This window comes from Saccopteryx leptura, chromosome 5 (assembly GCF_036850995.1).
Source record: "Saccopteryx leptura isolate mSacLep1 chromosome 5, mSacLep1_pri_phased_curated, whole genome shotgun sequence".
Classification (NCBI taxonomy): Eukaryota; Metazoa; Chordata; class Mammalia; order Chiroptera; family Emballonuridae; genus Saccopteryx; species Saccopteryx leptura.
The window spans coordinates 83,192,322-83,219,251 of NC_089507.1; the positions used below are offsets into that span (position 1 = coordinate 83,192,322).

The 26,930-nt window shown below is 37.3% G+C and overlaps 1 protein-coding gene across 2 annotated transcripts in view; it reads right to left on the bottom strand.

Annotated features, from left to right (window-relative positions):
• The window catches only part of EMCN (endomucin), a 133,178-nt gene that overhangs the window by 44,929 nt on the left and 61,319 nt on the right, over positions 1-26,930 (bottom strand). For both annotated transcript variants that reach the window (XM_066386056.1, XM_066386057.1), the window contains exon 4: positions 2,531-2,641. In XM_066386056.1, the coding sequence (XP_066242153.1) occupies positions 2,531-2,641 (111 nt within the window). The remainder of the gene's footprint in view (positions 1-2,530; positions 2,642-26,930) is intronic.

The window sequence follows — 26,930 nt, forward strand, 5'->3', positions numbered from 1 at the left end:
TTGTATTTTCCGAAGTTGGAAACGGGGAGAGACAGACTCCCGCATGCGCCCGACTGGGATCCACCCGGCACGCCCACCAGGGGGCGACGCTCTGCCCACCAGGGGGCGATGCTCTGCCCCTCCGGGGCGTCGCTCTATTGTGACCAGAGCCACTCTAGCGCCTGGGGCAGAGGCCAAGGAACCATCCCCAGCGCCCGGGCCATCTTTGCTCCAATTGAGCCTCGCTGCGGGAGGGGAAGAGAGAGACAAAGAGGAAGGAGAGGGGGAGGGGTGGAGAAGCAGATGGGCGCTTCTCCTGTGTGCCCTGGCCGGGAATTGAACCTGGGACCCCTTGCACACCACGTTGATGATCTACCACTGAGCCAACCGGCCAGGGCCGAGTACAGTACTTTTGAGGTCCATTGTGCTATAACATGTATCAGTATTTTGTTTCTTTAAATTTATGAATAGTATTCTATCATATGAATATTCCACATTTTGAAATATTCTCCAAATGGAATAATTATCCAAATGGAAAATCCAATGGAATATTTCATTTCATCAGTTAATAGACACTTGGATTACTTACAGTGTGACTACTATGAATAATGATACTATTAATATTCATTATCTCAATAACACCATCTTGATTACTATAGTTTTAGAGTCAGTTTTATAATTGACTTGTGTAAGTCTGCCACCTTAGTTCACTTAGGAAAGTGTTTTGGCTATTCCAGGTCCTTTCATTCTTTATATATTTTAAGATCAGCATATCAATTTCTAAAAAAAAAAAAAAGCTTGCTGTGATTCTGATAGCGATTGTATTAAATATATTTATCAATTATTTATAAACTTGAGGAGAGCTACTATCTTAAAATATCGTCTTCCAATCCATGAATATGTAATGTCATTCCATTTAATTAGATATTTACTTTCTTACATAAATGTTTTATAGTTCAGTGTACAAATCTTACATTCTTATTGTTAAATTTAGTCCTATATATTTTATTCTTTCTCAGGTAATTGTAAATGACACTATTTCCTTAATTTTATTTTTTAATTCTCATTGCTAATATATAGAAATATCATATGTTGCCTGACGTGTGGTGGCACAGTGGATAAAGTGTCAATGTGGAATTCTGAGTTTGCTGGTTCAAAACCTCAGGCTTGCCAAGTCAAGGCACATACCAGAAGCAAATACTACAAGTTGATGCTTCCGTCTCCTCTTGCCCACCTTCTCTCTCTCGCTCTTCTCTAAAACCAATAAGTTAAATCTTAAGAAATATCATTTATTTTTGTATTTCTTATATCCTGTGATATGAAATATTCTTTATTAATTCTAGTATGTTTTTGTGTGTTCTTTGGATTTTCTACAGAGATAATAATGTAGTCTGCTAAGAAAAACTGTTTTGTTTTCTTCTTTCTAATCTGAATGAATAAATCTGTCTATTATCTATCTATTTATCTATCTATCTATCTATCCATTTATCTATCATCTATCTACCTACCTATCTACCTATCTAGCTATCTGTCAATCTATCACTTTATTGTATTATTTAGAATCTTTGGTTACAATTTTGAATAGAAGTGATCAGAATGGACATCTTTGCTATGTTCCAGATATTAAGAGAAAAACATTTTTCACTACTAAATAAAGTATTTGCTGTATGTTTTTCCCTGATGTCCTTTATGAGTTTGGGAAAGTATCATTTCTAGTCTATTGAGAGTTTTATTTATTTCTCTTAATTTTGTCAAATATTTTTCTGTACCTACTGATTCTACTAATATTCTGTATTGCATTACTTGATTTTCATATGCTAAACTAACCTTGCATTCCTGGACAAATACCACTTGTCCATATTTTATTTCCTTTTGTAATTTTTATCTGTTACTGAATTTGATTTGCTAAATTTTAATAAGGATATTTGTATCTATTGTTATGAGGTACTTGGTCTGTAGTTTCTTGACTTCCTTTTTCATTTTATCCCTTTCTAGCTTTGGTATTAGAGTACTATTGGCCTCAGATAATTATTTATGTAGTGTTCTCTCTTCTACTTTCCTGAAAGATTTTGAAAAAAAAAATGTTATCATTATTTTAAAAAATATTTTACAGAATTACATGTGAAGCCATACTACATGGTGTTTCCTTCATGGGATCATTTTAAATTTCTAATGCAATATCTATGATTGTTTTAGGTCTTTTCAGACTTATTATCTTCTACAGTCAGTTTTAGCAATTTGTTTTGTTTTAAAAGTTTTCCTATTTTATCAAAGTTGTCTAATTTGTTGGCCAAACTTACATTTTTATACCAGGTGATATCATAGCTGACTGCCCACCCTTGAATTAATCTTCTTTGGCACCCAACCATTTGTGGCTGTGGAGGGATAGAGTGTCATTGTATAAAGCAAAGTGATCAAATGTCTTATTTGGTAGAGACTAGGAGAGAACACAGGAGGGGTATGGTCCTTTGGTAGCAGTTGTCTAGAAAACATCGGGTCTAATCCTATCTAACAAACTAGTTTAACATTTAGCACAAATTCTTATACTTACTCTTGTGTTGGGAACTTTGTAATGTTGAAACAGCATTTGGAAGTAGAAGATTTGCCACCGTTGTATTTGTGGTTGTGAGCTCATTCTTCGTGTCACCTTTGGTTGTGGCTCCTAATTATGTAAAAAGAATCAATAGCCATCAGAAGAATAATCAATCACCAGATAGTCTCATTAGCATTCGTATTATCATCCAGTTACAGTTTGAAAATTAGTTACTGAAAAATTTCAAATCAAGGTTTAGAAATTCAGCATTTTGATGCCTACCTTTATGTGAACTAGTTAATCACATTAAGGAAACTAAGAAGCACATTAGACTGTCCTATATGCTTGTAATAAGTTATCTCATTTAATTATAATAGTAATTTTATGATTTAAATACTAATTATGATAATAATTTTATAGTAAGACTCAGAAAAGGTAATTTCCCCATGGGCCCTGGCTGGTGGCTCAGTGGATAGAGTGTCTGCTTGGCTTATAGATGTTCTTCTGGGTTCAATTCATCATCAGAGCACAGAGAAGTGACTATCTGCTTTCTCTCCCTCTGCTTCTCTCCCTTCTTTCCCTCTTCCCTTCCCATAGCCAGTAGCTTGACTGTTTCAAGCATTGACTCAGGTGCTGAGGATAACTTGGTTGGTCTGACTGTGTTATCCTTAGGTGTGAAAAATAGCATGGTTGCGAGCATCAGCCCCAGACAGGGTTGACTGGTGGATCCTTGTCAGGTTGTATGTGGGAGTCTGTCTCTCTATATCCCCTCCTCTTACCTAAGTAATAATAATAATATTAATAAAAATTATTATTATTATTATTTTCCCCTTCGTCACATAGCTTGTAGCAGGAGAGAGCCAGGATCTGAATCTAAGTTTTCTGATACAAAATATTAATCATTCAACTGTCCTAGAGAGTGGGTAGCAAGGAAGTAACATTAGTTGAAGATGGTACCATGGTTCTCATGCTGTCTGGGAAATAATTTTCAGCTATGTGAAATAGACAAGAAGAAAATAAAAACAAGAAATACATAGAATTAATTTTTAATTATGCTTCATTCATTTAAAAATATTAACAACAAAGATAAGCTAAGCTTTCAAAAATAACAATGGAATAACTTTATTTGAAACAACCTATATTTGCACAAATATAAAAACTGATGATTGATGCTCTTCTATCTTATGAAAAAGAATAAGTGGAAATGGGTATAAACTTCAGAGGCATCTCAAAGTATATATTAAACTGTAAGGGAAATACTTGAGGATTAAAAAGAGGTCTTTTGTGGTAAGAAAGCAGAAACTGAGTCTGTGAGATCATGAATGTGGGAAGGTCACCCAAGGTGCAGAAACCGAATACCTGAGGATGAAAGTACATGTGGGGATAAAGATTTTGCTTCTCACTAGAATTCCAAAAATAAAAATGCTTGGAAAACATTAGAACAGAAGATTGTCTTTAGAAATCTTTGGGGAAGAATTCTTCTGTGAGCTAAAATTGGACAACATGAAAAACCTGTCTTGGTGACCTAAAGAATTGTGTAGTATTTATATAAAGCAGATTCAACACTCTTGGTGATGGAAAGAGAACAACAGCTAGGAAAGATTGGGGAGCTGCCAGATTAGAAAACTACAAAAGAAATAGTAGAATAACAGAATAGCTGGGAAAGCAATGCTAAAGATTTTGCTTAGAGAATTGCCTATTATTATTAACGTGGAATGTACTTCACAAATGAGAATAGAATTAGAGCACACACTCAAATCAAGCCAGGTTGCAATTACATGGTGCCAATTAGACAATGGAAGAATTATTGTATGCTTTGAAGGCAATCAAAATATTTTTGTATATTGATAGTGGACCTAAAATGAATAGAATAAAAGATGCAGAAACTAATGCTGTCAGAACTGTAAATTCTCTAATTTTACTAGTATATTAAAATGTTTCAAATCCTAGTCTCAGAAGAGAAAAAAAAAAATAGGTGATTAACATTCATTAATATATGAGAATCATAGTTCTGTATTAACATCTTGGAAAAATTGTCCTAATTGCATTTTGGGTTCAGGCATAGTAGATTCTGGACTCCAGCCAAAAAATGATTGCCAACTCAGAGAAAAAAGGAAACCAGTCTTAACGCTGTTCTCCAAACTTCTACGGTTAGTACTCTTTCAGTTTTTCTGTCCAGCCATTTCTCCCCAGGTACCACTATGTATCTGCTTTGATTCACTGAAGTGATTTTCAACATTTTCATCTCGTGGCACACAGAAACTAATTACTAAAATTCTGCAGCACACCAAAAAAATTACACCATATTTTTGACTGATCTGAATAAAAAATAGGTATAATTTTGATTCACTCATACTGACAGCAGTTGTTGTGTTGGCTCTTGTCATTTTTTTATATGACAGTCTAAGGCAGTGGTAGTCAACCTAGTCCCTACCGCCCATTAGTGGGTGTTCCAGCTTTTATGGTGGGTGGTAGCAGAGCAACCAAAGTATAAATAAAAAGATAGATTTAACTATAGTAAGTTGTTTTATAAAGACTTATTCTGCCAAACTTAATGAAAATCCAACATAAAGTACTTGGTAAGTAATTATTATTATATGCTTTAACTTGCTGTAACTCTGCTTTATAAATTTTAAAAAGTAAAGTTACTTCCCTACTTTATAAATCACCATTACTAGCCAACCGGTGGGTGGCTAGAAAATTTTACTACTAACAGAGATACAAAGTGAGTGGTAGGTATAAAAAGGTTGACTTCCCCTGGTCTAAGGGATAAAAAGTCCCTGCCCCTGACTAAAGAGTCAGGTAGTACACATTTTAAAATTTCTGTGGCACACCAGTTGAAAATTACGGGTCTACAATTCACATTGCACTGGAAAGCTAGGCAATATATGTATCAGGTTTAATAAACATTATTTTGGTTGAGAAATATTAATTTATATTGCAACATCAAAGTAATACTGGCTTTATTTTTTAGGTTTGTAGTTTTCTTCTTTTTTTTAAATAATTTTGTTTAGACAATTAATTTTAACAGGTGACACTAGAGCACATAGATTAGAGGAAACATCTCCAGATCCTTTGACCTTCGATTATGTTGTATACCCATCACCCAAAGGCAAATTGTCCTCCGTCACTATTCATTTGGTTTTCTTTATGCCTCTCCCCTCCCATCCACCCTCCTCTCCTTCCTTCTCCTCCCCCTGGTAACCACCACACTCTTATCTATGTTCATGAGTCTCAATTTTGTGTCCCAAATATGTACGGAATCATACAGTTTTTAGCTTTTTCTGATTTACTTATTTCACTCATTATACTGTTATCAAGGTCCATCCACGTTGTCATAAATGATCCTATGTCATCATTTCTTATGGCTGAGTATTATTCCATAGTATATATGTACCACATCTTCTTTATCCAATCTTCTATTGAAGGGCTTTTAGGTTGTTTCCATGTCTTGGCCACTGTGAACAATGCTGCGATGAACATGGGGCTGCATGTGTCTTTATGTACCAATAATTTTGAGTTTTGGGGTATAGATCCAGTAGAGTGATTGTTGGGTCATATGGTAGTTATATTTTTAATTTTTTGAGGAACCACCATACTTTCTTCCATAATGTAATGGTTGTACTACTGTACATTCCCACCAACAGTGAATGAGGGTTCCTTTTTCTCCACAGCCTCTTCAACACTTGTTATTACTTGTCTTGTTGATAATAGCTAATCTAACAGGTGTGAGGTGGTATCTCATTGTAGTTTTGATTTGCATTTCTCTAATAGCTAGTGAAGATGAGCATCTTTTCATATATCTATTGGTCATTTGTATTTCTTCCTGGGAGAATTGTCTGTTCATGTCCTCTTCCCATTTTTTTATTGGATTTTTTCCTTGTTTGTAGTTGAGTTTGTGAGTTCTTTATATATTTTGGATATTAGCCCCTTATCTGAGCTGTTGTTCAAAAAATATCATCTCCCCTTTAGTTGACTGTTTGTTTTGTTGTCTGTTTTTTTTGCTGTGCAAAAGCTTCTTAGTCTGATGTAGTCCCATTCATTTATCTCAGCCTTCACTTCCCTTGCCTTTGGAGTCAAATTCATAAAATGTTCTTTATGGCCTAGGTCCATGAGTTTAATACCTATGTTTTCTTCTATGTATTTCATTGTTTCTGATTTTATATTTATGTCTTTGATCCATTTTGAATTAACTTTTGTACAAGGAGGCAAACTGTAGCCGAGTTTCATTTTTTTGCACATGGCTTTTCAGTTTTCCCACCACCATTTTTTAAAGAGGCTTTCTTTTCTCCATTGTGTGTTTTTGGCTCCTTTATCAAAGATGATTTAACCATATATATGTGGTTTTATTTCTGGGCTCTCTATTCTGTTTCATTGTTCTGAGTGTCTATTTTTCTGCCAATACCACGCTGTTTTGATTATTGTGGCTCTGTAGTATAATTTGACTTCAGTTATTGTAATGTTTCCAGCTTCATTTTTTTCTCTTTAAAATTACTTTGGTTATTCAGGGTTTTTATGGTTCCATATAAACCTGGTGGTTTTTTGTCATTTCTTTAAAAAATGACATTGGAATTTTGATGGGAATTGCATTTAATTTGTATATTGCTTTGGGTAATATGGCATTTTAACTATATTTATTCTTCCTATCTAAGAACAAGGAATCATTTTCCATTTCGTTGTGTCTTTATTTCCTTTAACAATGCTTTGTACTTTTCATTATATAGGTCCTTTACATTCTTTTTTAGGTTTATTCCTAAGATTTTATGTTGTTGTTGCAACTGTAAAAGGGATTATTTTTTTGAGTTCATTTTCTGAAGTTTTATTGTTGGCCTATAAGATAGTAATAGACTTCTGTATGTTAATTTTTTATCCTGTGACCTTACTTTGTTGGTTTATTGTTTCTAATAGTCTTTCTGTGGAGTCTTTGGGGTTTTCTATATACAGGATCATATCATCTGCAAAAAGTGAAACCTTTACTTCTTCTTTCCCAATATGAATGCCTTTTATTTCTTTCTCTTGTCTAATTGCTCTGGCTCGAACTTCCAGCACTATGTTGAATAGGAGTGGAGAGAGTAGGCAGCCTTGTCTTGTTCCTGATTTTAGAGGAAAAGTTTTCAGTTTTTTGACATTTAATATGATGTTAGCTGATGGTTTGTCACAAATGGCCTTTATATGTTGAGATATTTTCCTTCCATACCTATTTTGTTGAGTGTTTTAAACATAAAATAATGTTGTATTTTATCAAATGCCTTTTCTGCATCCTTTTATAGGATCATATGGTTTTTGTTCATGTTTTGTTGATATGGTGTATTATGTTGTTTTACATATGTTGAACCATACTTGAGATTCTGGGATGAATTGCACTTGATCTTGGTAAATTATTTTTTTAATGTGCTGTTGTATTAGGTTTGCTAGTATTTTGTTTAGTATTTTAGCATCTGTATTCATTAGAGATATTGGTCTGTAGTTTTTTGTGTGTGTGTTGTCCTTGCCATGTTTTGGTATGAGGGTTATGTTGGCCATATAAAATGAATTTGGAAGTATTGCTTCTTCTTCAATTTTTTGAAAGACGTTGAGTAGGATAGGAACCAAATCTTCTTTGAATGTTTGATAGAATTCACTAGTATAGCTGTCTGGCCCTGGACTTTTATTTTTTGGGAGGTTTTTGATAGTTGTTTCTATTTCTTCCCTGCTTATGGGTCTGTTTAGACTTTCTACTTCTTCATAATTCAGTCTAAGAAGATTATATTGTTCTAGGAATTTATCCATTTCTTCTAGTTTGTTAAATTTGGTGGCATATAGCTTTTCATAGTATTATAGAATAATTTTTTTGTATATTTATAATGTCTGTGGTAATTTCTTCTCTTTCATTTTGGATTTTGTTTATGTGCATCCTTTCTCTTTTTTCTGTAATGAGTCTTGCTAAGGGTTTGTCAATTTTGTTGATCTTTTCAAAGAACCAGCTCCTTGTGGGTTTCTTTTTGTTTGTTTGTTTGTTTGTTTTACAGAGACAGAGAGAGAGTCAGAGAAAGGGATAGATAGGGACAGACAGACAGGAATGGAGAGAGATGAGAAGCATCAATCATCAGTTTTTCGTGGCAACACCTGGGTTGTTCATTGATTGCTTTCTCATATGTGCTTTTCCGTGGGCCTTCAGCATACCAAGTAACCCCTTGCTTGAGCCAGCCACCTTAGGTCCAAGCTGGTGAGCTTTTGCTCAAACCAGATGAGCCCACGCTCAAGCTGGTGACCTCAGGGTCTCGAACCTGGGTCCTTCCGCATCCTAGTCCGACGCTCTATTCACTGTGCCACCACCTGGTCAGGCTAGTTCCTTGTTTTATTGATTCTTTCTATAGATCTTTTATTCTCTATTTCATTTACTTCTGTTCTAATTTTTATTATTTTCTTTCTTCTGCTGGTTTTGGATTACCTTTGTTCTTCTTTTTCTAGTTCCTTAAGATGTGATGTTGTTTACTTGGGCTCTCTCTTATTTGGTCATATAAGCCAGTAATGATATGAACTTCCCACTTATTATGGCTTTTGCTGCATCCCAGAGATTCTGATATGTCATGTCGTCATTTTTGTTTGTCTATATATCTTTTGATTTCTGCTTTTATTTCTTCTTTGACCTACTCAATTTTAAGAAGTATGTTGTTTAGTTTCCACATTTTTGTGGGTTTGTTTACTTCTTTTCTGAAGTTGAATTCTAGTTTCAAAGCTTTATGATCAGAGAATATGCTTGGCATAATTTCAATCTTTCTGAATTTGCTGATGTTAGTTTTGTGTCACAACATATGATCAATTCTTGAGAATGTACCATTTACAATGGAGAAAAATGTATACTCTGATGTTTTGGAATTAAATGTCCTGTGGATGTCTATCATATCCAATTGTTTTAGTGTTCCATTTAAGGCCAATAATTCTTTATTAATTTTCTATTTGGATGAACAATCTAGAGCCATCAGTGGTGTATTAAGGTCTCCAAGTATGATCGTATTTGTTAGTTATTTTTAGATCAGTTAGTGGATATCTTATATACTTTGGTGCTCCTTGGCTTGGTGCATATATATTAACAAATGTTATGTCTTCTTGATTCAATGTCTCCTTTATCATTGTGAAATTCCATCTTTGTCTCTGATTACCTTTGTTGTCTTGTAGTCAGCATTGTTAGACATGAGTATGGCTACCCCTGCTTTCTTTAGATATTATTTGCTTGGAGCATCGTTTTCCAGCCTTTCACTTTGAGTCTGTTTTTATCCTTGTAGCTTAGATGTGTTACTTGAAAGCAGCATACAGTTGGATTTTCTTTTTAAATCCACTTTGCTACTCTTTGTTTTTTTTTATTGGTGAGTTCAATCCATTTATATTTAATGTAATTATTGACACTTGAGGGTTTTCTATTGCCATTTTATATAATGCTTTCTAATAGCTGTGTTTTTTGTTTGGTTCTTCTCCTTTTTTTCTGTCATTTGTTTTTGTTTGGTTGTATTCCACACTTCTTTCCTCTGTTTCTTCTTTTTTAAGCTATGTGTTTCAGTAGTGGTATTTTCAGGGATGGTTACCATTAAGTAATTTAAAGAATATATATCATATTCATTGCAGTCCAATATCTCATGAGTGCTTCTGCAATCCATCCTCCTTTGTTATTGCTAATTTTTGTCTTCTCCCCTTTTTTGTTTTTGTTGTCACAGATTATTCTTGTTATTGTTTTCTTGTTGGCTGTTTAGAAATCTGATGATAACCTAATGGGCCTTCCTTTATATGTCTTCTTTTCCCTGGCTGCCTTGAGGATATTTTCTTTGTCATTGATTTGTAATCATTTCATTATGATGTGCCTTGGAATAGGTCTGTTTGGGTTAAGGTAACTCGGTGTTCTGTTTGCTTCTTGGATTCAAGGCTCTAATTCTTTCCACAGGCTTGGGAAATTCTCATCAATTATTTGTTTGAATATGTTCTCTATTCCTTTTTCTCTCATCATCTTCTTCTGATGTACCCATTATTCTTTACTGCTCTTTCTGATGGAGTCAGACAATTCTTGTATGGCTTTTTGATTTTTTTGTTTGTTTGTGAGTCTCTCTCTTCTTCTCTCTGTAGTATCTCTAGTTGCCTGTCTTCTATGTCACTAATTCTCTCCTCTCTTTGGCCTGTCCTATTAGCTAAGCTTGTCACCTTATTTTTCAGTTTATGTATTGAGTTTTTCATCTCTGTTTAGTTACTTTTTATAATTTCAATTTCCTCGATAAAGTATTCTTTTAGTTTATTAAGTTGTTTTTTTGAGCTCACTAAATTGCCTTTTAGAGCTTTCTTGTATTTTACTGAGTATTTTTAGGACTTCAATTTTGAATTCCCTGTCATTTAACTCCATGGTTTCCAAGTAATTGAAAATTTTTTCTAGAGACTTTTCATCATCTACCTGAGCTACATCTCTGTCTTTTGTATCCATTATATTTGATTTCTTTTTTCTTTTCTTTTTATTTTATTATTATTATTTTTTTCTGAAGCTGGAAACAGGGAGAGACAGTCAGAGAGACTCCCGCATGCCCCCGACCGGGATCCACCCAGCACGCCCACCAGGGGCGACGCTTTGCCCACCAGGGGGCGATGTTCTGCTCATCCTGGGCGTCGCCATGTTGTGACCAGAGCCACTCTAGCGCCTGAGGCAGAGGCCACAGAGCCATCCCCAGCGCCCGGGCCATCTTTGCTCCAATGGAGCCTTGGCTGCGGGAGGGGAAGAGAGAGACAGAGAGGAAAGTGCGGCGGAGGGGTGGAGAAGCAAATGGGTGCTTCTCCTGTGTGCCCTGGCCAGGAATCGAACCCGGGTCCTCCGCACGCTAGGCCGACGCTCTACCGCTGAGCCAACCGGCCAGGGCTGATTTCTTTTTTCTTAATGACATTTGAAAGTGGTATTGTTAATAACACTAATAAGAGATAATTAAGAAAATAAAATAAAAGTTGAAAAAATACAGTAAAAAATGAAAATTTTATATTGATAAGTGGAACAAAAACTACAGAGAACAAGGAGTGGAACTGAGGAGCGATGACAACAGAGAGAAAAAATGAAGGTAGAAACAAGCAAAATGCCACAAAGAAAAATATGAGTCCAAATATAATAACTTGATAATAAATGACAATCAGATGAGAGGAAGAAGAAAAAAGATAAAGGAGAAGTGAGAATAAAGAGAAAGGACAAAAAACAAAATACAAAACAAAGAGAAAGAAGAAAAAACAGAAGCAATGGTTTCTGTAATGAAACCCTCACAAAAACAAGAATGCAAAATGTAACAACTATGGATAATGTAGTTAAAAAGGAAAATAATTTAAAAAGAGAAAAAGGAAAGAAGTAAAAATGACAAAAAGCATTGAAAAAAATGTTATTTTTTTTCTGGTTTTGGGAGGTAGCTTCTTTTTTTTGGGGGGGGCAGGTGGCGCTGTTCTATGAGTTTTGCCTCTGTGGGGCTCTTGGACAGAGATCTGCTGGTGTGTCTCTGTGCTAATGACATAGGTTGGACTTCAGTCCCGTTGGCAAGTGGGGCTTGTTAGGGCTTTGCAATTACATGGCTCTTGCAATGGCAGTCTCAGTTTTCCAGGTGCTTCTCCACACGTCCCTTCCACTGGAATTAGCAGCCTGAAGACTTAGCTGTGGAGTCCACCTCAGCTGCAAGTTGAGTTCCTTGCAGTAAGGGAATCTATGCACATCCAGGTCCCCCTTCCAGTGCCACTCAAAGTACAGTTCTGGGCAAGGAAGTGGCAACCAAACCTGCCAGCAAGAGAAGGCAGTACAGGGCACAGACCAAGGACCAAGTGCCTTTCTGTTACACACAGGCAAAATTCTATGGGCCGGCAGGCATATCTCGCATGCTTCAGTGCACCGCTGTTCTAATCTCCACGGACTTTTCCCGATTGCACTGCTTGGTAGCCCGCAATAGGCCACGTGTGTGTCCAGCTCCCACAACTCCAGCAATGCACACAGACAGCTGCAGCCTCCATTCAAGCACCCAGCATAGGCAGTCTCAGGCCAAGGGTCTTGACCCGTGCACACGCCCGGCGCTGGAGATCATGGAGCCGGGAATGCCCAAACATGCTGGTGCCCATGAAGGTGCCCAGTACCGATAATCTCAGGCTAAGCACTCCGATCCCTGTGTATGCCCCGTGCTGGGGATCATGGACCCGGGAATGCCCAAAGATGCTGGTACTCACGCAGTTACCTAACATTGATAATCTTGAACTAAGCACTCTGGCCTGCATGTGCGCCTGCTCACTCTGGGTGCTGGCGTTACTAGGTGGAGTTGCTAGCACAGTGCCAGTGATCATGGAGCTGGGAATGCACAAAGATGCTGGCGCCGGCCCATGAGGGCACACTTTTTTTTTTGTATTTTTCTGAAACTGGAAACGGGGAGAGACAGTCATGCGCCTGACCAGGATCCACCCGGCACGCCCACCAGGGGCGACGCTCTGCCCACCAGGGGGCGATGCTCTGCCCCTCCCAGGTGTCACTCTCTTGCAACCAGAGCCACTCTAGCGCCTGGGGCAGAGGCCAAGGAGCCATCCCCAGTGCCCGGGCCATCTTTGCTCCAGTGGAGCCTCGGCTGCTGGAGGGGAAGAGAGAGACAGAGAGGAAGGAGAGGGGGAGGGGTGGAGAAGCAAATGGGCGCTACTCCTGTGTGCCCTGGTGGGGAATCGAACCCGGGACTTCCACACGCCAGGGCGATGCTCTACCACTGAGCCAACCGGCCAGGGCCGAGGGTACACCTTTGCTGGTAATTTTAGGTGGGTCCCACTGCCCATGCACATGTGGAACGTCCACAATCTCAGGTAGAATTGGTGTGTTTTTTCCTTTGTTTGGGCACCTACCCTAACTCAGCTCCTTCCCAAAACAGTGCCCCTACCTGAGATCAGTGCGGTAAGTGAAATGCCCTGTCCTCCATCTATATTAAATATTCAGCCACTTTTCGCCCAATCATACCTTTGTTTGGTGTGTGTAAATTTTGGGTGCTCCTATGGTTTTTTTCCTTGTGTTTAGTTGTTGAATTTGTTGGAATATCAAGGGGAAAGATCAGGAGTATCCCTCATGCTGCTATTTCTCTGATGTCACTCAAGGTTTGTGTTTTTCAAATTCATGTTTTGCTTTTATTTCTGTTTTTATTTTTTTGAGAGTGGCAGGGGAGAGAGAGAGAGAGAGAGAGAGAGAGAGAGAGAAACCTCAAGCTGCTTTTGTATGTGCCTTGACTGGAGAATCAAACGAGCAACCTCTGTATTTGGGGCTGATACTCCAATTGACTGAGCAACTTGCCAGGGCTTTTTTTTTTTTTTTTTGAGACAAGGGAGAGGAAGGAAGAGAGAAGGGAGTGGTAAGGGAAGGATTTATTTGATGTTTAACTCAGTTGTTCATTCATCAGTTGCTTCCCATGTGTGCCTTTGCCAAGGATCAAACCCACAATCTTGTTATGGGACAACACTCTTAACCAACTAAGCTAACTGATTAGAGACACTAAAATTTACTCTTTTCTAATTCTTAGAATTTTGTTTTAGGTGGAATGCATAAAAGACATAATGAATAATTTTTAATCTATATTTATATTGGAATACAGAAAAATCTAGCATGAGATACTTAAGAGAGACACATCAATTCTAGAGTGTAAGTGCACAGAAAAAACCTTGGTTCCAACCACACCCTTACATGAGAATCATTGGTTACATTGAGAAGAGTAAGTGTGAGAAATAGAGCTTATTTTATAATTGTCTTGAAAATATTAATATGAGATTCATTTTGTATATTTTGGGGGATTAAACTTTGGAGAGGAAGCAGTAAATGTAAACATTAATTATATTGAAATTTAAGGTGTGTTTGTAACAGATTGACTTGAAAAGGAGGGTTTATGGGGCTAAATTGTTCAGAGAAAGGAATTAATTAGCTTTATTCTTCTGGAATTAAGTAATTTAAATTACAGTAGTGTTTTATCTAATGCACATAATAAAACATTTCTTGTGTGGTCACTTTGTCTTCAGAAACAAATATGGGGTGTATGACTTTTCGACAGAGTTAGCATTTACTAAATAAAGGATATGCTATAGAATATTAGTACTATGGCATGTTATTTGGTTTTATGTTTTTTAAAACATGTTTTAATAGTCAAATTATTTGATGCTGCATAGATAAATCAAAAGAATGTTTTTGTTTTGGAATTATTAAGAATTTTTAAAATGTTACTGTGAATTGTAAAACCCTAGGGAGTAATATTTCCTAAAGTAATTTGATAAGAACCTCCCTTTTCAGGGTTCACTTTATGGACTAGTAGTCCATAGAAATTCTGTCCTCATGACATAATTAGTCTGGGATAAATTAATGAAATTAATATTCTGTTTCATTTAATTGACTTCTGGAGTAATATTAAAGGGCCACTCATAGAAAGATTGTGAGGAGCATAAATATTTATACCAATGGTGGTTGGGACACCTGTCGAAGCAGAGCTTGGAAGACTTGGAAAAGAAGCTTAGGTTCTCCTGATCTCCTCCCTTGAAGTGAAAAGCAATACTCCAGAGTGTAAATAAATTTAAATGCTAAGCTCAAGGGAAAAAGAAAAATAATAAAAGAGATGTGAAGAAGTAGAGGCCAAACAACTAAACAGTTCAAGAACTTGAGCCTACATCTCCTTCAGCCCTTTACTTTTAAAGAATCAGACTATAGGAGAGTTTCAAAGATTTTCTTTAATTAATAAATTGTTTTGTGTGTGTGTGACAGAGACAGAGAGAGACAGAGAGAGGGACAGATAGGGACAGACAGATAGAAAGGGAGAGAAATGAGGAGCATCAATTCTTTGTTGCAGCTCCTTAGTCTCCTTAGTTGTTCATTGATAGCTTTCTTCTATGTGCCTTGACCGGGGTTGAGGGGGGCTGCAGCAGAGCAATTGACCCCTTGCTCAAGTCAGTGACGTTGGGATAAAACCAGCGTCCTTGGGCTTTTTGGTCTCAAGCCAGTGACAATGGAGTCATGTCTATGATCCCACATTCAAGCCAGCAACCCCCGCTCAAGCTGGTGAGCCCACGCCCAAGCCGGATGAGCCGTGCTCAAGCCAGATAAGCCCATGCTCAAGCCAGCGAACTCAGGGTTTCGAACCCGGGTCCTCCGTGTCCCAGTCTGATGTTCTATTCACTGTACCACTGCCTGGTCAGGCGAGTTTCAAAGATTTTGAAGAAAACAAAAATAATGGTGATTGAGAAATGTAGGTAAAGTAAAACTATAGCTTTTGGTGGAAAACAGAAAGAGAAGTTTTATTTCAATGTGAACTTTATAGTTCTTATTTTTTTTTCTATATTATTTAGATGGTGGTTAAGGTTGGTGTTAGCGGCCCTTTGGGACTATATACTCAGCATTGTCTTTCCTCTTTGACCAATAGAACCTAGGAATCACTCCAAGGAAAGTGGGCCAGAGCAGAGCACTGAAGCGCTCCTTACCACTTAGGCATTGGCTAACAGGGTGTTCAGGTGTCTTCAGATTTATTCATTATCTAACCTAGTTTACCAAGGTAAGTTCATATAGGAATTTGGGACTGATCCTAGGTCAGGAATAAAGTTATACTTGTACTTAGAGATGCTTTTTGCATATACATATCCCAGAAATCAGATGGGCGGGGGTAGTTTGATGACCAGAGGAATCTAGTAATTTGGGATTCTTTTTTAATCCTGCTGCTCTTCCTTAGAGACTTCACTAACAAGTAGTTGTTGCCTTCTTACTCTCTTAAAATCTATATTAACAGTGTTTATTGGAGCCCGAGAAGACAGTGGTAGAGGCTTCTCCTTTGTCTCCTCCTATTTAGTGGTTTTATTTACTTACAAGGTCTTACACATCAGTGAATAATTGGTAATGATGCCTTTGAGAACCTTAAAAGCTTCTGAAACATTTGTTTTGCCCTTTTAAAAACTGTGGTTTATAAAATTTACACAATGGGGCACTCTCTAGTCAGGTGATAGGTAAAGAAGAGTTGCTTTGTTTTCTGATTGTAGAATATACTTTTTTTATTATGAATGAAATTTAAATAAACATAATCTCTTATTTCAGTAATGTTTAGCTGTATTACTATAGCCCTAGTGGGGAAACCTCATAGACCACCATTACTGGTAAGAGAGACAAATGGGTAGAAGTCCATCCTGTCCACATACACACACCACTACCCCACTGTTTCAAATTGAGCAATTCAACTTCTATTTGTTTGATATGTTGGTATTTTGTACTTACTACTAAGATTTTCTAGCCTGACCTGTGGTTGCGCAGTGGATAAAGCATCGACCTGGAATGACGAGGTTGCCAGTTTGAAACCCTGCACTTGTCTGGTCAAGGCACATATGGAAGTTGATGCTTCCTGCTCCTCCCCCTTTTATCTCTCTCTCTCTCTCTCTCTTTCTTTCTCTCTCTCTCTCTCTCTCTTCTCTCTAAAATGAATGAATAAAAAAAGATTTACTATAGATATGTTTCTGCTAATTAAAAAATATATATATACAACAATTGTTTTAGTAAATAATGAGGCTCCAAAATGGCAACCTTGTCTATCAATACTAAAAGCAAGATGAAGAGTGTCACAGTAGGCAAAAATAACGAGATCTACTGTTACTGTGAAGTTCATGTGCCAATAATGTTCCTACACTATGCTCAAGAACATGACCTTTCACCAGGACATTTTTAGTCTTTTGTAAACACTCTAACAAGTTGTTATTTGTGTATGTTAAGTTGCTCCCACTTAAAGGAGTAACTTAAAATAAATAATCATCCAGTGCAGGCTGGCAATCTCACCAAAGGGATAGCCTGAAAGCAGGAAAAAAGCCAAGATCATGTACCAAAAACAGAAACAAACAAAAACAAACAATTACAGAATTTGGTGAGCACTTTGTGAAGAGAGAAAAAAAATTCTATGTGAGCCTTATTGATACCTGAAGAGATCATTATTTAATATCCAAGTGATGAGTTGAGATTAAAATAATATCAATTTATTAAGAAATAGTTGATTATGAATTTGTTAAATAGAAATAAAAATTGGAAGTTAAAGGACCAGGTATGAAATTTAGAATTGTTATTATAAAATCTGTGGACTTATAGAATTGTTAGGTCATTTAGCCTTTCTGAAACTCAGTATACCTGCCTTTACATAATAATATATAAATAATAATGTTACATAATCCAAAAATGACAATTCTTTTTACATTATTATTATTATTGTTATTATTAAAGTGAGAGGTTGGCAAACAGACTCCCACATGCGCCCTAACTGGGATCCACCTGCCAAGCCCCCTACCGGGCGATGCTCTGCCCATCTGGGACCATTGTTCCTTTGCTCAGCAACTGAATTATTTTAGTGCTTGAAGCAAAGCCATGGAACCATCCTCAGCATCTGGGGCCAACTTGCTCGAATCATGGTTACAGGAGAGGAAAAGAGAGAGAGGAGGGGGGAAAAAGGGGTGGGAAAGCAGATGGTCGCTTCTATTTTGTACCCTGACTGGAATCATACCTGGGACTTCCACACGTGGGGCTGATGCTGTACCACTGAGCCAATTAGCCACGGCCATACATTTCTTAAGACGGGAGCCAAATGCACTCTTTAAAAATAGTACAGTATACTTTAAAAAATCTCAGAGCACTTGCAAGTGATGCTTAGTATGCTCTGCCCAATGAGGCAGGGATATTCATAATATTCTTTAGAATTCTTTAGTATATTCTTTAGAATATACCATTTATTTTAAATTAATTTTAAAATGAGATACTCCAAGGGTGTAACCTTTAATAAGTTGTAAATACATGGAAGAAAACTAATTTTTAAAACATAATAAGGAAGAATTAATAAATTATGTAATCCTAAATGATGAATGGGTTAAGGATTAAATTTTAAGAGATATTAGATCATATTTTGAGATGAATGAACATGGAAAGATAATATGAACATTTATGGGGTATAGCAATAATAGCATTTATATTAAAAAAAATAAAGAAGAGCTTAAATCGATATCTTAACCTGTCTACCTAAGAATTGAAAAATAGAAGAGCAAACTAAACCCAGTGGGAGAAAAAAAAGAGAAATAATAAAGATTAGAGAGGAAAAAAGTACAATAAAAGTAACAGAGAAATCAATAATACTAGAAGTTTTTTTAAAGGTCAGCAAAACTGAGAAGTAAACCTGGAGCTGAGACTGGACCCAGACCTTCTACGGAGGAGTCAAAGGAATCTGAGGAGTGAGGGCAGAGAACGGGAGACAGGAGCCTTCGGAACTGTAAAGAGAGGTAGAAAGATAGCTACGGAGTAGGCGGATGTTCCAACTGCCACCTCCCAGGACCAAATTGGATTACAACTTAATTTAGAACAGTCATCTTTAAAAACCAACTTTGGACTAAAATAAGAGGAATCTATAATAAAAAAATCACTGAAGAAGCCACACTGAGACTGGTAGGAAGGGTGGAGAAGTGAAAAGGGCTGCCCCACTCCCAGGAGTGGGCAGCGGCCTGGAAGGACTCTCTTGGCAGGGTGAGTTGCCCTGAAAGGTGTGGGTGCTCAGCCCCAGGCCTGGAGCCCCAGCCTAGAACCCCAGAGCCTTGAAGAGGTTCCCAGACAGCATTTAGCTGTGAAAAGAGCTGGTTTATTGTCTGCGAGAAAGAGACACAGCTTGTGAATGTAGACTTCTTTTTAAAGGGCCTGTGCAGAAAACCTCATTCACAGCCACTTACCCAGGGTGCTGGGGGCGCTCTGGCTGGGGAGAGCTGAGAGGACTGGGTTTGCAGGAGGAGAGTGTAAAGTTGGAGGCTTAGGGAGAGACACTGTGGGGAGATGGCAACCAGAACCCCTGTGCTGAGTCATTCTCCAGTACTGCAGTCGCCATCTTTCTTGGATGGAGCAATCCCCTCTGATTGGCATCAGCCTGGGGAAAAGCAACTGCTCCACCCCCAGGAGTCTCACCTACCTGTCATGGCAATGGGTCATTCTGAGAGGCCAGGAAGCAGGAGCATGTCAGTGACTAAGTTTTCTGGTGTTGAGACCAGAGTTCCCCCTCATACTCTTCCAAATCTATGACTGATGCTTCCACCCCACGGGAGACTCAGTTGAAACTGTCTGAAGAGGGGGAAGACCACACCTCTGGGTTTCAGAGGCCACATCCACCATACTTCTTGGGCCTCACCCAACTGAGGTCTGTGAAAAAAAGTCTGGACAGACTGACACTTAGAGCTGAGGGGCAGAGCCACACCCATCAACCTTCCTAATCACTGAATTGCTGCAGGCTCTAGACTCTAGCAGAGGTTTTTTCAGCAGCTGAGCCCAACAAGTAGCCAGCAGACAGGCTGCAGGAGAAAAGACTCAGGGAAACTTGGCCATTTGAATGGATTTTCCTGCAGAACAAGAGTGGGTAAAAGCCAGCCTAGGAGTACAACTTTGTATTTCCATGTACACCTGGGCCCAGCAGGGGAAGCCACAAACTCTGGATTGATTGTAGCTCCAAGAAAGTTGCTGAGGGCCAGTCACGGGCAGTGTCTCCCACTGGTCTATGCTGGGTTACGGCTTGGGAGGCCCTGGGCTGGGACATCCAGGGGCCAGCTGCAGAAAGTATTGGTTCAGGACCTAACAACCCTTGCTAGGGTGGTATTCTAAGGAAAAGCTCCTCACACCTGGCCCAGCTAAGGCAAGTTCCGCTCTCTGTGATCAGCACTGGCACAGTGGCTCATGTGCATTTGATAGGGTGGAGTTTCACAGTCAGCCAGCCTGGGAGCTGGATATTCTGTCCTGCTAGGCTAGATTACACAGGAGGAAGGGAGAAAGTCTTGGAACATGGACATTTAAAGTGTGGGACCATGTGAATTTATTGTTGGATCTGGTCGAGGGGCTTAGCCACCTTCAGTAGGGGTACAGTTAGCCCCATGGACTCTCTCAGTCTTCCTCCCTGAAAACAGCATCTCAACAGCTAAAGGAACTTCTGCAGAGGGGACTGTTGGCCACACTCAATCTGAACCTGCTGCTTACTTTGTTAGGGAGAAATAAAATTTGAGTATCCAGCAGTGGCTAAGAGATCAAGCTCTGGAGTAGGGGCCATATTCCCTGTATTGAGCTTCTTACCAAAAGACTCTTGAAGTACAGGGTCCCACAAATGTATTCACAACCTCAGTCGCCCCAACATAGCAAGCATGCAGCCTGTAGAGGAATTGATTGGGTGAGCAGTCTGAGCCCACACTACAGTCTTACTACCGAAGACTCTGGGAAGACCAGACAGCTGAAAAGTAGACAAATCTTACAGAGCTTGGGGATTTTACAGACCTGTTGTCATCTCTAAGCAGGAGGAAGGTTATCCTTATACAAAGGTTCGCCCCTCCCACAGTACCCAGATACAGAAAACGCAGACACAAATAGCAAAAAGTGCAGTAGCTGCAGACTGGTAGCCCGCATCAGGGTACAAACAACAGCTGACTTCAACCCAAGAAGAGCTAGAGCCAACACTACTGGTAGGAGGGTGAGTCAGAACCAACCTTAGACTCAACTACCTATACAAGCAGCACACTGAAAGGTGGAGTTTAGCAGCACCAGACACTGTGGAAAATAAATACACTAAACAGGACAGACATTGTACAGTGAGTAATACACATAATCAAGGTTGACCCTTAAAGCCAACCAGCCTGAAGGGAGAACTGTACCCATGAAATGATCAACTGCATCTAATATTCACATACAAAAAGAAGGAAAATAGTACCCTCAAAAAGCATTCCTAGAACAAGGGAAACAAGTAGCCTGGAGGACAGTACCGCCAAGCCCATCTTCTTCATAAAGGGGAACATACAAAAATTTCAAAGTCAGACAGTGCTACCTAATACACAAACAAATGGGCAGACAAAGAAATGTGACCTAAATTAATCGACAAGAGAAATCAACAGAAAAAGAACTGAATGAGATCAACATAAACTAAATACCAGATGCAGAGTTTAAAACAATGATTTTGAGAATGCTCAACGATCTTAGAGCAACAATGGATGGACATAATGAGCACCTAAATAAATAGATAGCGAGAATAAAAAAATGACATTGAAATCATAAAAAAGAACCAGTCGGAAATGACAAATACAATATCAGAAATGAAGACTGTACTAGAAGAAATTAATAGCAGGCTGGATGAAGCAGAGGATCAAATCTGCTTTGTAATGATAAAGGGAAAATCCAACAGGAGGACATAACCATTTTAAATATCTATGTGGAACACCTAAATATATATAGCAGATTTTGATGGACATAAATGGCAAAATCAATAGTAATACTATAATAGTAGAGGATTTTAATACCCTACTAATATCAATGGATAAATCCTCCAGACGGACAATTAACAAAGAATCAGTAGCCTTAAATGACACACTAATCAACTGGATTTAATAGATATGTTCAGAACTTTTCACTGTAAAGCAGCAGAATATATATTCTTTTCAAGTGCTCATGGTATATTCTCTAGTATAGACCAAATGTTAGGACCTAAATCGAGTCTAAATAAATTTTAAAAGATTGAGATCATATCAAACATTTTCTCTGATCACAGTGGGATGAAACTAGAAATCAACTACAATAGAAAAACTGAAAAACATTCTAACACTTGAAGGCTAAATAGCATGTTATTAAATAACAAATGGGTTAACAATAAGATCAAGGACGAAATCTAAAATTTCCTTGAAACAAATGAAAATGAACATACAACAACTCAAAATTTATGGGACACAACCAAACAGTCTTGAGAGGGAAGTTCATGGCATTACAGTAGGCATACCTTAAGAAGCAAGAAAAATCCCAAATAAGCCACTTAACACTACATCTAAAAGAACAAGAAAAAGAACAACAAAGCCCAGAGGAAGGAGAAGGAAGGAAATAATAAAGATCAGAGTGGAAATAAATGACATAGAGGCTAAAGAAACAATAGAGAGGATCAATGAAACCAGGAGCTGGTTCTTTGAAAAGGTAAACAAGATTGATGAACCTTTAACCAGACTCATCAAGAAAAAAAGAGAGAGGACTCAAATAAATAAAATTAGAAATGAAAGTGGAAAAGTAACAACTGACACCACAGAAACAAAGAATTGTAAGAAAATACTATGAAGATCTGTATGCCAAAAAATTGAACAACCTAGGTGAAATGGAGAAATTCCTAGAAACATATAATTTTCCAAAACTCATTCTGAAGAATCAGAAAACCTAAATAGACTGATTACAACAAAAGAGATCAAAACGGTTATGAAAATACTCCCAGTAAAAAGTCCTGGCCCAGATGGATTCACAGGGAATTTTACCAAATATTCAAAGAAGACCTAACACCTATACTTCTCAAGCTATTTCAAAAAATACAAGAGAAGACTTCCAAACTCTTTTATGGAGCAAGCATAATCCTCATTCCAAAACCAGGTAAAGACACTACAAAGGAAGAAAATTATAGGCCAATATCCTTGATGAACTTAGATGCTAAAATTCTCAAGAAAATATTAACAAACTGGATCCAGCAATACATGAAAAAAAATCATACATCATGATCATGTGGGATTTATTCTGGGGAGGCAAGGCTGGTAAAATGTTCACAAATCAATCAATGTGATTCAATCACATAAACAAAATGAAGAATAAAAATCACATAATAATATCAATAGATGCAGAGAAAGCACTTAATGAAATCCAGCACCCATTTATGATCAAAACTCTCAGCAAAGTGGGAATACAGGTAACATACATCAACATGATAAAGGCCGTCTATGACAAACCCATGGCCAACATTATACTCAATGGGCAAAAATTAAATGCAATTCCCTTAAGATCAGAAACAAGGCAGGGGTGCCCCCTTTCACCACTCTTATTCAACATAGTGCTGGAAGACCTACCCACAGCAATCAGACAAGAAGAAGAAATAAAAGGCACACAAATTTGAAAAGAAGAAATAAAACTATCATTATTTGCTGATGACATGATACTGTACATAGACTACCCTAAAGTCTCAGTCAGAAAACTACTGGACCTGATAAATGAATTCAGCAAGGTGGCAGGATATTAAATTAATATTCAGAAATCAGTGCATTTTTATACACCCACAGTGAATTGTCTGAAAGAGAAATTAAGAAAACAATTCCTTTCACTATTGCAACAACAACAAAAAAATAAAGTACCTAGGGTAAATTTAACCAAGGAGGGAAAGGACTTGTACTCAGAAAATTGTAAAACATTGATAAAAGAAATCAAGGAAGATATAAACATGTGGAAACATATACCATGTTCATGGATAGGAAGAATAAACATTATTGAAATGTCTGTCTATATTACCCAAAGTAATCTATAAATTCAATGCAATTCCTATTAAAATACCAATGGCATACTTCAAAGATACAGAATAAGTATTCCAAAAATTTATATGGAATCAAAAAAGAACATGAATAGCCTCAGCAATTTTAATAAAGAAGAATAAAGTGGGTGATATCACACTTCCTGATATTAAGTTATACTACAAGGCCATTGTACTCAAAACAGCTTGGTAATGGCATAAGAACAGGCATACAGATCAATGGAACAGAACAGAGAACCCAGAAATAAACCCACATCTTTATGGTCAATTGATATTTGACAAAGTAGTAAGAGCATACAATGGAGTAAAGACAGTCTTTTTAATAAATAGTGTTGGGAAAATAGGACAGGTACATGCAAAAAAATAAAATTATACCCTTCACAAAAATAAACTAAAAATAGATAAAAGACTTAAATATAAGTCATGAAACCATAAATATCTTGGAAGAAAACACAGGCAGTAAACTCTCCGATATCTCTCATAGCAGTATTTTTGCTAATATATATCCATGGGCAAATGAAATAAAGGACAGATCAAGAAATGGGACTATATTAAACTAAAAAGCTTTTGCACAGCAAAAGACACCATGAACAAAATAAAAAGCAACCCACACAATGGGAGAATATAGTATTTGCCACTAAGTCTTATAAGGGGTTAATAACCAAAATTTATAAAAAACTTATAAAACTCAACACCAGGAAGGTAAACAATTCAACTAAAATATGGGCAAAAGAACTGAATAGACATTTCTCCAAAGAGGACATACAGATGGCCAATAGGCATATGAAAAAATATTCAATGCCACTAATCATGAGGGAAATGCTAATTAAAACCATAATGTAATACCACCTCACATCTGTCAGAATGGCATTCATTAACAAAACAACACACAATAAGTGCTGGCGAGGAGAAAAGGAACCCTCCTGCACTGCTGGTGGGAATGCAGACTTGTGCTACCACTGTGAAATACTGTATGGGCTTTCATCAAAAAATTAAAAATGGAACTGCCTTTTGACCCAGCTATCCCACTTTTAGAAATATATCCTAAGAATACCAAATTACTGATTCAGAAGAGAAAATGCACCCTCTTGTTTACTGTAGCATTGTTTACAATAGCCAAGTTCTGGAAACAGCCCAAGTGTCTGTCAGTGGATGAGTGGATTAGAAAACTGTGGTATATGTACACAAAAGAATACTACACAGCTGTGAAAAAGAAGGAAATCTTACCTTTTGTAACATGTTGAATGGACCTGGAGATTATTATACTAAGTCAGGGGTCGGGAACCTTTTTGGCTGAGAGAGCCATGAACACCACATATTTTAAAATGTAATTCCATGAGAGTCATACAATGACCCGTGCACATTATGTATTATCCAATAAAAATTTGATGTTGTCCCAGAGGACAGTTGTGATTGGCTCCAGCCACCCACAACCAGGAACATGAGCGGTAGAAAATGAATGGATTGTAATATATCAGAATGTTTTATATTTTTAATGTTATTATTTTTTTTATTAAAGATTTGTCTGCGAGCCAGATGCAGCCATCAAAAGAGCCACATTTGGCTCATGAGCCATAGGTTCCCAACCCCTGCGTTAAGTAATATAAGCCAAGCAGAGAAAGAAAAAAATCATATGATCTCACATATATGTGGAACCTAATGAACAAAGTGAACTGAGGAATGGAATAGAGGCAGAGGCAGGGTCACAGGGAGCAGAGGGACAGCAGTCAAAGGGAAGGGTGATGAGGGGATAAGATCAGAGAAGGTAAAGGGATTAGTGAAACTACATATACATCACACAGAGATATAGATAACAGGACAGAGAATCCTAGATGGAAGGAGGGAGGGAGTTAAGAGGAGGGGGACAAAGGAGATATAAAAAGGGATACAGGGGTGGGGGGGTGAGGGAGTTATATTCAGTGGGACACTTGAATCCATGTAAACACAATAAGTTAAAAATTAATAAAAATTAAAAAAATACAAAATTGCTAAACCTTTAGTTTGATACACAAAAAAAGAACTTACATTACTAAAATAATAAAAGAGGACATCTTAATTGAAGTAAGAAGGGTTACAAGGCAATACTGTGAACAATTGAGTGCCAACAAATTGGGTAACTTAGAGGAAATGGAAAAATTCTTAGGAAATCACCAACTAGCAAACTGAGTCAAGAAAATATAGAAAATCTGAATTATCCTGTAATGAACAAAGAGGTTGAGACAGTAATCCAAAAAAATTCCACAAACAACAGCCCCAAACTAGATATCTTTACTGGTAAATTCTCCTACATGTTTAAAGAATAATTCCTCATAAACTCTTCCAAAAATTGATAGAGAAGGAAAGACTTTCTAATTCATTCTATGGGTTAGAACTATCCTCATTCCAAATTCAGACAAAATCATCACAGTAAACCTAAAAACCTATATCTTATAAATGTAGGCATAAAAATTCTTTTCAAAATAATACAAAATATATCCAGCAACATATAAAAAACATTATATGCAATGACCAAGTGAGGTTTATCTAGGAATGTAAGCTTGTTCAGCATAGAGAAACCAATGTCATATGTCACATTAATAAAATGAGCAGTAAGAACCATTTAATAATTTCAACATAGTAAGAAAATATCTATGATAAAATCCAACACCCTTGCATGATAAAAAACACTCAACATTTGAGTAATAGGAGAGAATTTTCTCAACCTGATAAAGGGCATTTATGAAAACCCACAATATCATACTAAATGATTAAAGACTGAAGTATTCCTTTATAATTAGGAACAAAAGAAAGATATCCCCTCTCACCAGTTATATTCAATGTTGTATTGAAGGTTCTAACCAGGACAGATAAGCAAGAAAATAAGATAAAAGACATTCAGATTAGAAATGAGGATATAAAATTATCTCTATGTGCAGATGACTGTTGGATATAGAAAATCCTAAGGAACATATATACACAACAAAATAGAACCAGTAAATGAGCTTAATAAGGTGGTAGGATACAATATTAATATTTGAAATTAAATTGTATTTCTATGTAGTAGCATTGAATAATTCAAAATAAAATTAATAAAATGATTCTATTTATAACAGCATCACAAT